The sequence below is a fragment of the Gigantopelta aegis genome, chromosome 1 (assembly GCF_016097555.1).
Source record: "Gigantopelta aegis isolate Gae_Host chromosome 1, Gae_host_genome, whole genome shotgun sequence".
In the NCBI taxonomy this organism is placed as follows: Eukaryota; Metazoa; Mollusca; class Gastropoda; order Neomphalida; family Peltospiridae; genus Gigantopelta; species Gigantopelta aegis.
This window is the reverse complement of record NC_054699.1, coordinates 17,801,779-17,814,953: the sequence shown is the minus strand read 5'-3', so window position 1 is coordinate 17,814,953 and position 13,175 is coordinate 17,801,779. Positions and strand designations below refer to the sequence as shown.

General features: G+C 38.6%; 1 protein-coding gene across 1 annotated transcript; it reads right to left on the bottom strand.

Moving 5' to 3' along the window:
* Nucleotides 1-1,430: 1,430 nt before the first annotated feature.
* On the bottom strand, nucleotides 1,431-3,617 carry LOC121369504. Its single transcript, XM_041494635.1, has one exon. It carries the CDS (start codon nucleotides 3,615-3,617, stop codon nucleotides 1,431-1,433), a length of 2,187 nt encoding a protein of 728 aa, XP_041350569.1.
* Between the last annotated feature and the right edge of the window lie 9,558 nt (nucleotides 3,618-13,175).

Sequence of the window (13,175 nt, the reverse complement as noted above, 5' to 3'; positions counted from 1 at the left end):
CAATGAACTTTGTTTGGGCAATTCTTTCTCAACAAATCGGTCAAACTAGCGGAAAAATTTCGGCGAAGTTTTTGATGAATTTCCGGTAGTAGGATGTCATTCCCAAAAACCTTCTGATATCTTTCTTTGTGATGGGCAGTGGATATTCTTTCATGACACTAACCTTGTCAGGATTTGGCTTTACCTGACCTTGTCCAACAATATGTCCAAGTACCTTAGTTTCGGATGCTCCCAGCTCACATTTTGATGGTCTAACTGTCAGCTTAGCTTTCCGAAGGTTATGGAAAACCTCCCGAAGGCTTTCCACATGGTCATTCCACTCCATACTGTGGATTATGACATCATCGAAATACGTTTCTACATCTCTCACCGATCCCAATGCCAATTTCATCAATCGAGCAAAACATGCTGGTGCTGTTTTCATTCCAAAAGGCATAACAGTAAACTCGTAGAGCCCAAATGGTGTAGTAAATGCACTCTTCTCCCGTGCTGATTTGGAGAGAGGTATTTGATAGTACCCCTTGGTCAGATCAAGTCGGCTGATGAAGTTGGATCTCCCCACAGCTTCGATTGTTTCATCAATCCTTGGCATGGGGTAACTGTCAAATACTGTAATGTCATTTAGTTTCTTGTAATTGATACAAATTCTTAGTGTCTTGTCAGGCTTTCGCACAAGAACGACTGGAAACGAATATGGACTTCTTGACACTTTGATCAGCCCTTGCTTTAGTAGATCGTCAATGGCATTCTTGACTTCACCCAACTTAGAATGGGGAATTCTGTAAGGCGCTTGACAGATAGTGGTATCAGATATTAACTTGATATCATGTTCTATCAAGTCTGTACAGCCAGGCTTTGAAGTCAATACATCTGAGAATTCTTCACAGATTGCTCGCAGTTGTTCTTTTTGTTCTTGTGACAGCACCGGATTGATTCTGACATCTCGGTAAGACTCAGTGTCATCAGGAAAGATAAATCCACTCGATTCCTCTTCTTCAGTATCATTATGTGCACCAACATACATGATAGTTCTGGGATGATATTTTCTCAACAAATTGATGTGATATACAACACATACTCGACGACCGCCAACTTGAACTGAATAATTGACATCAGACACTTGCTTTACCACTCTGAACGGACCCTGCCATTGTGCAAGCATCTTCTTTGAACTGGACGGCAACAAAACCAGTACCTGGTCACCAGGCCAAAACTTCCGTTCCTTGGCCTGTTTTTTTCTGTCATACCATGCCTTGGTATACTACTCATGTCGTCTTGTCAAGTTTTTCTCAACTACACTGGTAACTAGTGCCAGGCGTTCCCTGACCTTAGTAATGTGATCCAACAATGTCTGACCATTTTCAGACTGTCCCGTCATGGCTTCATATACAAGATCCAGAGGTCCACGAACAGGCCATCCATACAAAAGCTCAAATGGTGCAAAACCCGGTCTCCTGATGTGGTACCTCTCTGTACGCAAATAATGTATATGGCAACAGAACATCCCAGTCATCACTGCCACTCATGGATAACTTTTTCAGCATTGCTTTTAAAGTTCCATTAAAACGTTCAACAACACCATTCGCCTTGGGATTATACGGCGATGTTGTCACACCCTTGACTCCAAGAATCTCATATAACTGCTTCATCAATGTACTTGTGAAGTTCGAGCCTTGGTCCGTCAAGATTACCTCAGGTACACCTGTCCTGCTAAACATTTCAATCAGTTTATCAGCAATCACCTCTGCTTCAATTGACTTCAGAGCAAAGGCCTCTGGATAACGTGTGGCTTCATCTACAATGGTTAAAATAAACTTGTTACCTTTCTTTGTTCTGGCCAGTGGACCGACAATATCCATGGATATTTTTCTGAAAGGTTCAGTGACTTTTGGTACTGTCCGCATTGGTGCGATTTCGCCTGGTTTCTTTTTGGCAAACTTCTGGCAGACGTCGCACGTTTTACAGTGTCCAGCAACCTCTTTGAGTACTCCAGGCCAATAGAACCTTGCCATGATTCTCTGTTTGGTTTTTTCAACACTAAGATGTCCAGCTAGTGGTCTGTCATGAGCCAGTTCTAATATCTTCTTTCTCATAGACTGTGGAACAACTAATTGCTTTCCTTCTTTGGAATCATCTTTGGTTCTCCAGTGACGATAAAGAATTGAGTCTTCCCAGAAGAAAGCACTGGATTCAGATCTTGCTTCTTCTTCTGTCTTCAGAGCAGTTTCTCGAATCTTGTTCAGTGTTTCATCTTCCCGTTGTTGGGTCGCTAATGTCTCAGCATTTGGCAGGATATTCTCATTTATTTCTGATGTTTCAGCCATTTGTTTTTGTACCTGAGGGAATTCAAGTATTTCTTCTGCTTGAGCTTGGGCTCTTGTCACTGCATTAACTTTGGCTTTTCTGTCAATGATATCGATTCCAAGTAAAGCATCTTCAACCAAACCCGGCACAACACCAACCTGTACATGTCCAGAGTAAAATGGAGTGTCTATCTCCACAACAGCAAGTTTGGCATTGAATGGTTGCCCTACTGCTGTATACAGCACTGTGCTCTGTCCCTCTAGAATGCAGCTTGGGGGAACAAACTTTGCCTTTATTAAAGTTAGTTCACATCCTGTGTCCTTAACAAATGAAATGTTTTTTCCATTCACCTTTCCAGGTAGGTAGATTAGCTTATTTGTCTGGTGATTTTGGATAAAGAAAGTCGCTTGATTTCGGCTGTCACCGTATCGTTTTCTACAGTGGCGTGCCAGATGACCCTGTTTGTGACATATAAAACACTTGATATCTGGTTTTATTTGTCTTGAATGATTCCTTCCATCATGCTGATCTCGGTTTTCTCTGATTGTAGTGTCTGATTCTACGTAATCTTCCGCCGCTTCCACTACACTGCCTGAACCTTTGTTTCTCACAATCCACTGTGCTTGTGCTGGAGGTAACGCTTTTAGAAAGAAAGCTTCACACAGCTGGTCAGTTGGATCTTTATCATCGAGAAACCTCTCCACGTACATCCGTATACGAGAGTTCAATCCCCTGTATGTCTCTTTCCCCTTCCGCTTGATTTGATCAAGCAAAACAAAGTAGTCCGCCGGTCGCCGTCCAAACCTGGTAACCAACGCCCTCTTCAGACCCTTAAAGTCCTGGCTTGATTCGCGTGCTACTTCTCGTGCAACACCGGGTAATAAGGTTCTTAGCTGCAGCACTTTAACCTTATCATCCCACCCGGCTTGTTGGGCCACAGCCTCAAACTCGGATAGATATGTTAAAATATCTTCCTTTTCCACATCAAACGGTTGCATTTTCACTTTCATGGACAAACTCGAACATTTTAACTCCTGTGTATCTTTTGATTTCTGTAATTCCACTTCCAAAGTTTTAATTTGTTTAGCATTGTCTAATTCAAGTTCTTTTATCCTAAAATTCATTTCTTCCTTCTCTCTTTCTCTTTCCATTCTTAACTTCTCCATTTCCAGTTGAAATTTCATTCGAGCCATTTCTACTTCTTTGTCATGTACTTTCTGTAATTGTTTCTTTGTTAGTTTTTGTTTGTCCATTTCCAAAAGTTCAACCAATTCTTGATCAGGCTGCATTTCTTCAGCACCAACATCTGACATCTTGCACAACGTAGTTCTTAGAATTTAACGGGTGAGTTTTCACTATACAATCCCGGACGAGCCCCCAGTTGTTAAGTTCTAAGATCACTACCCATCTGACACCATCAGACAACCAAAGAGACCAAGTGAAAAACTGATTTTATTTCTAACTACAGCAATATATAAAACAAGCAAAGAAAAACAGTATGCAAATTAATGTGTGCTGACAAGGTTAGCCCTTCCTCCCTGGTGCCAACAATTAAACATAAACGCTCTTATCTCAGCACTGAGAGAGACACGGGTTTGCTAATTACACACATCCGGACCAGTATCTCCCCTCCCAAGTAGAAACTATTTTATATGGCTTAATTTACCCCCTTGAACTTGAACTACGAATTTAAAGTTAACCCCATATATTCTAACAATGATTAACCCCATATATCCTAACAATCAGGCCTAGCTCTGGGTCAGCAGAACATTTCGCAAATTATCAACCATACTTCAAAAACTGCAGAAACCCAGTTCTTTTGTATCAAATTATCAACCATACTTCAAAAACTGCAGAAACCCAGTTCTTTTGTATCAAATTATCAACCACACTTCAAAAACTGCAGAAACCCAGTTCTTTTGTATCAAATTATCAACCATACTTCAAAAACTGCAGAAACTCATTTATTTCATAAAATTATTTTGCAAATTAAAATAAAATTTGCCAATTGTTTTTTAAATTTGCAATTTGCGAAATGGCGAAAGCCAGAGCTAGCCCTGCATTACATCTGTATAATAGTATAACTGCCATGTTTACAGATAGACAGTTTATTAAAGTTTCACCTCACTGCAACAGAATAAAATTCAGCATATACGTACAAGCAACATAAATTATAAATATATAATGGTATAACTGCCATGTTTACAGATAGACAGTTTATTAAAGTTTCACCTCACTGCAACAGAATAAAATTCAGCATATACGTACAAGCAACATAAATTATAAATATATAATGGTATAACTGCCATGTTTACAGATAGACAGTTTATTAAAGTTTCACCTCACTGCAACAGAATAAAATTCAGCATATACGTACAAGCAACATAAATTATAAATATATAATGGTATAACTGCCATGTTTACAGATAGACAGTTTATTAAAGTTTCACCTCACTGCAACAGAATAAAATTCAGCATATACGTACAAGCAACATAAATTATAAAAATATATAATGGTATAACTGCCATGTTTACAGATAGACAGTTTATTAAAGTTTCACCTCACTGCAACAGAATAAAATTCAGCATATATGTACAAGCAACATAAATTATAAATATATAATGGTATAACTGCTATGTTTACAGATAGACAGTTTATTAAAGTTTCACCTCACTGCAACAGAATAAAATTCAGCATATACATACAAGCAATATAAATTATAAATATATAATGGTATAACTGTTATGCTTTAATTTAACTAATCAAGTTGAGCTTGAGATTTAAAAATTTAACCTTAACCTTTATTTAGGATCTAAACTTGTATAACTTATATGGGCCAGTTTCCATGTGTGATTTTAACAAAAACTGCACCCCGCATATGGAAATGCTGCTATTTATAATCAATTTTTTTTTTTTTTTTTATGGGCAGACACAGCTGCTATATATGCAGTCTGTCCAGAATATAAGCTTAGTGGTTACCTGTAAGTGATAAAGAAGTCCACAAACAATAACACACAGGAAGACCTTGATATATATGGTTGTTATCATTGGTGTAATGTTGTAAGAACAAGGTTTAGACTGATGCCCATAAAATATCAGCAATTTGGCAAATTTGTTTTAAAAAATCAGTTACATAATTTAAGTTTCATTTAGCCAAACAGTACAAATGTCGGCATATCTATAAACAATAGACCATTTTCTATCTACAACTAATAGACCATTTTCTATCTATAAACAATAGACCATTTTCTATCTATACACAATAGACCATTTTTTATCTATAAACAATAGACCATTTTCTATCAGCTTTTTGGCGAATTGATAATGAAATATATTATCCAAATTCAATTTTTGCCCATTTGGCAAGAGACAGCTTAAACCCTATAAGAAGGGAAGATATTTAAAAGCATATACCTAGCCAAATTAGCTGGCACAAATTCAGCAATAAATTAACAATTACTCAAAACCACCCGCCTGTACATCTCTCGGACGGAAGAGCAACCTTTAAGCACTCGACCAAACAAGCACTCCAACCCGGGGATCAACGGCGGGATGGTAGCGAATGATTTAATAACCGCTAGATATGACAATGCTTGAATCATGACATCTGTGACCCCCTTGGTGGAACATCCACCCTACGCACTCGAACAGACCACGTATTCCAACCCGGGGGGAGAACGGTGAAACGACAAAAGTAAAAGCATATACTCAACCAAATTAGCTGGCATAAATTTAGCAATATAAATTAACAATTACTCAAAACTACCCGCCTGTACATCCCTTGGATGGAAGAGCGACCTTAAGCACTCGACCAGGCACTCCAACCTGGGGCTTAACGGCGGGACGGTAGCGAGTGATTAATAACCACTAGATATGCCAATGCCATCCAGACCTAACCACGATAACCATATTATTCTACTGTAAATATATATTTTTTTTCTTTCTTTCTTTCTTTCTTTCTTTCTTTCTCACTAAGACAGGATCGAAGTTGCAGTAACCCAATTGGCTAATTAACCAGCCAATCAACATCGTTAGATAATCAACCAAGATAGGACACCACTAATTATCGCCTATTTTTTTGCAGCACTCTCATTGGTCCAATCCAGCCAATCACGGATCAAGAACCCCACTACACCTAACTGTAAATAAACTGCACGAATTTGTCTTTGCACCCGCACCATTTTTTAAATTTTTTTTATTACTGATGCATTCCATCCTAGCTAATTAAGGTAAGTCAACTAGGGTTCCAGAAGCAAAGACATGCAGGAAAACCGATACCCAACTATCCAGATAGTCTGAAGACAAACCAAGTAAGCCTACTAAAATCCTATATTTAGGGGGCGGGAATCAAAATTCTTCAAACTAAGTACCTAGATCGGTGCATATATGTATACAATTGCTATTTGCCACCGTTAGTTTCGTTTTATTGAATTGGTAATAAAGTTAAGTATACCAAGCACTAGGCTTTTAAAGCAATACCTACACTATAAGGGTTTAACCCTTCAAATTAGATAGCTAGGCTAGTTTAACTCCCCCTCCGTCATTGTATTCAATGCTATACAAGGACGGAGGGGGATGGGTGGTCATGAATGACCGTTGAACTCACTAGAATAGGGACTTAAGACAATAGGTACAACCGTAACGCAAAACTAGGATTCACAAACAGACTACACGCTCACTGCATCAGTACACAAGGTGCATTGACTAATGATAACAATGCACCCGCACCCATTTAATGGTCCAGCACGTACTCAAATAAGGAACCGGACAAAAGAATACCGTTCCGAGTACACAATTGCAATGCACCCGGGGGAAGCTGAACAAAATAAGGTATAATATCCGCCCGGTCCCCTCCATTATTATTTTTAGTTAGGGTTAGGGTTAGGGTTAGGGTTAGGGTTAGGGTTAAGGTTTGGGTTAGGGTTAGGGTTGGGGTTATGGCTGAGGTTAGGACTGGGGTTGGGGTTGGGGCTGGGGTTGGGGTTGGGGCTGGAGTTGGGGTTAGGGTTGGAGTTAAGGTTAGGGGAAGGGGGGACCGGGCGGATATTTTTCCTCGACCAGAAGCGGTCAAGCCCTTTATAAGGGCCCTATGGGCAACCTAGGAGACACCACAGCATCGTAAAGGTCTAAAATGAACGAGCTACTCTCGATTCACTAATATCAAAACCTATATTAGCTCGTCCATATACCTTTCGACCGACCGTTCAAAATTGTGCCAAATTCCCTCAATCAAAATTGCGCACCCTTTTCTCTTTGGCATTTAACTGCTCCATTCAAATTCCATAGCACCACCACCACCCCCACCCGCCTGCTACAGATTTGATCGGGCTGCTGGTGCTCACTTGCACCTGCCAGTACAGGCGGTCCCTCCTCTCCCCCCCCCCCCCCCCCCCCCACCTTTCCTGTCATGGACGGAGGAGCCGGCCAAGGCCGGCTCTTGTGCCCATGACAGGCGTGCACTACAACAGCTTGTTCTGAATGTGCACGTAAAACCCTATGACATGACATGACGAAGGCATATTGTCACAGACCACTGACCTATTACATGGCTTAACAAAGTATTACTTAAAATATATATATATATATTCGATTTTCCCCTAAATGTACTTTATTCAACCATCTACGTAATCACCATACTCCACTTATTAATGATATTTTGTAGAAATAATTGAATTATGGCAATGGTCCATAATTCAAAAACTAACATTGCTGAGAGGGTTGACATGGATTTCACTCCATCATGGTGTAGTTAAAGTGATGCAATAGCTAGATTTGGTCTGTAAAAATTAATGTAATTTTGATTTATTATTCATTTTTAGAGAAATAAGGTCCTTAAATCTTTGACAGTATGCCTTTAACATGGAAGGCACCAAATATTTACCAAAACAGATTTAATTAATGGATCTATTTTGTCTGATTATGACAATGGTTAAAAATATTTGAATATCTTCTCCTTTTTTTGTGGCAGAAGAAGAAAAGTTGGGAGGGTGCTGTCAGGTTTGTTTGGTATTTTAATTATTTGGGGGGGGGGGGGGGGGACGAAGGAGGGTAGAGGATATTGTTAAACCGAGCTCATACACATCTGCCAGACATAAATACATTCATTTATTCTACAACAGCTGTTTGGTGTATAAAAAAGGGCACAATATTTCACGTTAACCGTTGTTTTGTTCGCATACCATTTATGCAAACTGGCAATCGGTTATGTGATGAACAGCTGGGTTGTAAAAGTATGAATTTTAAAAATCAAAAATATACAGGTCATTTTAAAACAGTAAACCAAATTAAATGTAAACATTAATAAAATATGGTAAAAATATTAAAAACATCTTTGATCTTTGATATTGGATTTCTGTCTTGCTATGAAAATGTCATGAGTTTCTTATTCCTCAATATTTTTATTTTTTTATTCCCCCAACCCCTTAAATATTGTTGTTAAGGTTTGCTAAACTGGTTTTTACGCTAAACAGTAAACCCAATGACCACTTTGGGAAGGGAACCAGTTCGCAAACGCTAGCGAAAAATGGCTGGCTGAACTTGGGGCTGGCATTTTGTGTGCTCCTGGATCTATAAACACTGTAATACCTATCAACTAGAAATGTGCTAAGCCTAAGGTATTGTTTAAAACCTTTTTCTCTCATGGCTTATAAAATCGGGGAACATTTTACAGTTCATTACACATTACAGTTAATTACTTTACAGTTCATCACACATTACAGTTAATTACTTTACAGTTCATCACACATTACAGTTAATTACTTTACAGTTCATTACACATTACAGTTCATTACACATTACAGTTCATCACACATTACAGTTAATTACTTTACAGTTCATCACACATTACAGTTAATTACATTACAGTTCATTACACATTACAGTTCATTACACATTACAGTTCATCACGTAGGCGTAAGAGATTGCAACACAATTCTAAAACATTAAATACATGTGGCTTTTGCTAGACGATATTTTAAAAACAAAATATTTTTTGAAAATACAAATACAACTATAAATGAAGTCATAACAGATACGAATCAGCAAAATTTAGGCACAACTCAAATTGTAGCCATCTGTTCCACAAGTACTTGTATGATCTACTGGATTTTTGTTTTGTTTAGAGACACCACTATCATCGGCTATTGGATGTCAAACATTTGGTAATTTTGACTTGGAGAGGAAACTGCTACATTTTTCCATTAGTAGAAAGGGATCTTTTATATGCACCAGCCCACAGACAGGATAGCACATACCACAGCCTTTGATGTACCAGTCGTGGTGCACTGGCTGGAATGAGTCCATTAGTAAAAGGGATCTTTTATATGCACCACCCCACAGACAGGATAACATATAGCACAAACCTTGATATACCAGCCATAATACACTGTCAGGAATTAATTCACAGATGTAATCAATAAACCAAGTTTTATTGATGTAGGACTTATAGTTTGGAGCTTCATGTAAAGGTGAAATTTTGAAACATTGGCTGTTGGCACTGGATAAGTAGTGTCTATGGCATGAGTTTGACCCGTACCCCCTTTCAATGGTTAGTGTTACTGTTTAAAAGTTTAAAGTTAGGCTTAGGGTTAGTCTTAGAGACTGATATAGAGGGGTACGGGTCGAACTCTTTCTGTATCTATATCCTTTTTACTTGATAAAGGCAAGACAAAAACCCACAATGATATTGAGGAATATACATTATTACATCTTGTACATAAGAAAACATTCCTACATATTAAAAATGATTTTTTCATTTTAAAATAAACCAAATTAAATGTAAACATTAATAAAATATGGTAAAAATATTAACACATCTTTGATCACTGCTATTTAATAATTTAAAGCTGGTTAATATGTCCCTCTAAAATTGTGATAAGGACATTTGACAAATATATATATATATATATATTGGCTATTACTTTTTTAAATAAACATAGTTAATGATTATAACAACAGCAACAACAACAAGAAGCAAAAAACAACAAATAAACATAGGTACACATGTACCATAAACGTTACACATGTACATAAACAATTATGGCACTATGATGACAGCGCATAAAAAACCCCAAATATTGATCTCGGCATTCTGCCTTGGTCAATATTAATTAATCCGTAAATCATCATATCAATTTCTTCAGCTCATCAGTGCTATAACTATAAAAAAAAACGAAAAAAAAAACAAACAAATTTTTTTTCTCAGTCTCAGCAATTTACAGAACTCAAACATGAACGACAGCACTGATGGTAAATGCCGTCGTTGATATATAAATTGCCGTAAGTCAGAAGCACAAAAATGCTGTCTGTAAAGCTTCTTAATAATCGCAAAATGTATACATATGGTGTATATTATCTGCCAGTATGTAACATTTATACATTATACAAATATGTTTAAATTTAGCAAACTAATCTTTCAGTCATGTTTATTTGCTGTAAAAGTTACTTTTAAAAAAACCTGCCATAGGCAGAGTCAAAAATTGACATCGGTGGGTCATTTCAATCATGGCAATTAAAAAAGAAATTGTCGTGACAGACAAATTATTAATTTCGAGCCCTGCATTTAAAATGTTTTAAATATGGCTTATCATCATTTCTTCACTTTCAAACACACTCAGCAGACAAGGAACATTAAATACATTGTCTTGTTCAGAAAACCTGTCTGCATATTTCTTACACACCAGTTGGTGAGAACAATGTTTGTTATTTTTAATAAAAACATACTATTAACACATATGTGTTTGAAAACATTTTAAAAACACACAACTGGCTGCTCCTAGGTGTTGACCAGGTCACCAATGCCATGCCATCAATTGAAAAAAAAAAAAGACTATCAAAATCGTACACAGCAACATACAGTTAAGCTAACATTGCATTGTGTGTGATACATAAGTTAGCTACAAGCACAACGACCGTAAATGACTTATGGTCGGAAAAGACCTTTAAATTTACCTGGTTTTTCAGAATATAAGTCGGAAAAGACCTTTAAATTTACCTGGTTTTTCAGAATATAAGTCGGAAAAGACCTTTAAATTTACCTGGTTTTCCAGAATCGGTAAGAAAAAGATACCAATGTTGCTTAAAAACATCCAGCTTGCTTTCCATCATAAAAATATATGTTTTAAAACACATGTTGTAAGACAAATGGTATCTAATGTAGTATTCTCAATTAACATAAGGAGCCGTTTAAATATTACATATTAACACTATGTTTGTCAAAATTGGACAACATCCCTCCCCCCCAGTAATGCTTCGTAAAACGCTAGACCATACACCCCCAAAAAGATTAAGTAATGCTTGGAGACACACCCACTCCCATTCACAAACAAGTCATGCGATGGGTTTAATATAATTTTAACATACTGTTTTGCCATTTGGGAAAGCACAGATACACATTTCAACTCGATTTACAATCCTTATATATTGTATGTATACGCCTAGTCATAACTACCTACGTTAAACATAGTCGCTGTGACAGAACATTTATGAAAAACACATAACAAAATAACAGATTTTAGTAATAAAAAATTTAAAAAGTGTGTGACGGAATGCTGTTAAATACACCCATGCACTCACTCCCACTATATAACGTTTGGACCTACATCCACCCATTCACCCCCCGTAACGCTATATAACGTTTAAACCTACACCCACCCATTCACACCCCGTAACGCTATATAACGTTTGGACCTACACCCATTCACCACCCCACCCCACCACCCCGTAATGCTATATAACGTTTGGACCTACACCCACCCATTCACCACCACCCCCCGTAATGCTATATAACGTTTGGACCTACACCCACCCATTCACCCCCCGTAACACTATATAACGTTTGGACCTACACCCACCCATTCACCCCCCCTCCCGTAACGCTATATAACATTTGGACCTACACCCATTCAACCCCGTAACGCTATATAATGTTTGGACCTACACCTACCCATTCACCCCCCGTAACACTATATAACGTTTGGACCTACACCCATTCAACCCCGTAACGCTATATAACGTTTGGACCTACACCTACCCATTCACCCCCGTAATGCTATATAATGTTTGGACCTACACCCACCCATTCACCCCCTCATAACGCTATATAACATTTGGACCTACACCCACCCATTCACCCCCGTAACGCTATATAACGTTTGGACCTACACCCACCCATTCACCCCCGTAACGCTATATGTTTGGACCTACACCCACCCATTCAACCCTTGTAACGCTATATAACGTTTGGACCTACACCCACCCATTCACCCCCCGTAACACTATATAACATTTGGACCTACACCCACCCATTCACCCCCCCTCCCGTAACGCTATATAACATTTGGACCTACACCCATTCAACCCCGTAACGCTATATAACGTTTGGACCTACACCTACCCATTCACCCCCCCTCCCGTAACGCTATATAACATTTGGACCTACACCCATTCAACCCCGTAACGCTATATAACGTTTGGACCTACACCCACCCATTCACCCCCCCTCCCGTAACGCTATATAACATTTGGACCTACACCTACCCATTCACCCCCGTAACGCTATATAATGTTTGGACCTACACCCACCCATTCACCCCCTCATAACGCTATATAACATTTGGACCTACACCCACCCATTCACCCCCTCATAACGCTATATAACATTTGGACCTACACCCACCCATTCACCCCCGTAACGCTATATAACGTTTGGACCTACACCCACCCATTCACCCCCGTAACGCTATATAATGTTTGGACCTACACCCACCCATTCAACCCTTGTAACGCTATATAACGTTTGGACCTACACCCACCCATTCACCCCCCGTAACGCTATATAACGTTTGGACCTACACCCACCCATTCACCCCCC

Bases quoted from the DNA above. Each gene is read 5' to 3' on its own strand.
- LOC121369504 (XM_041494635.1), bottom strand. From the start codon at position 3,617: ATGTCAGATGTTGGTGCTGAAGAAATGCAGCCTGATCAAGAATTGGTT.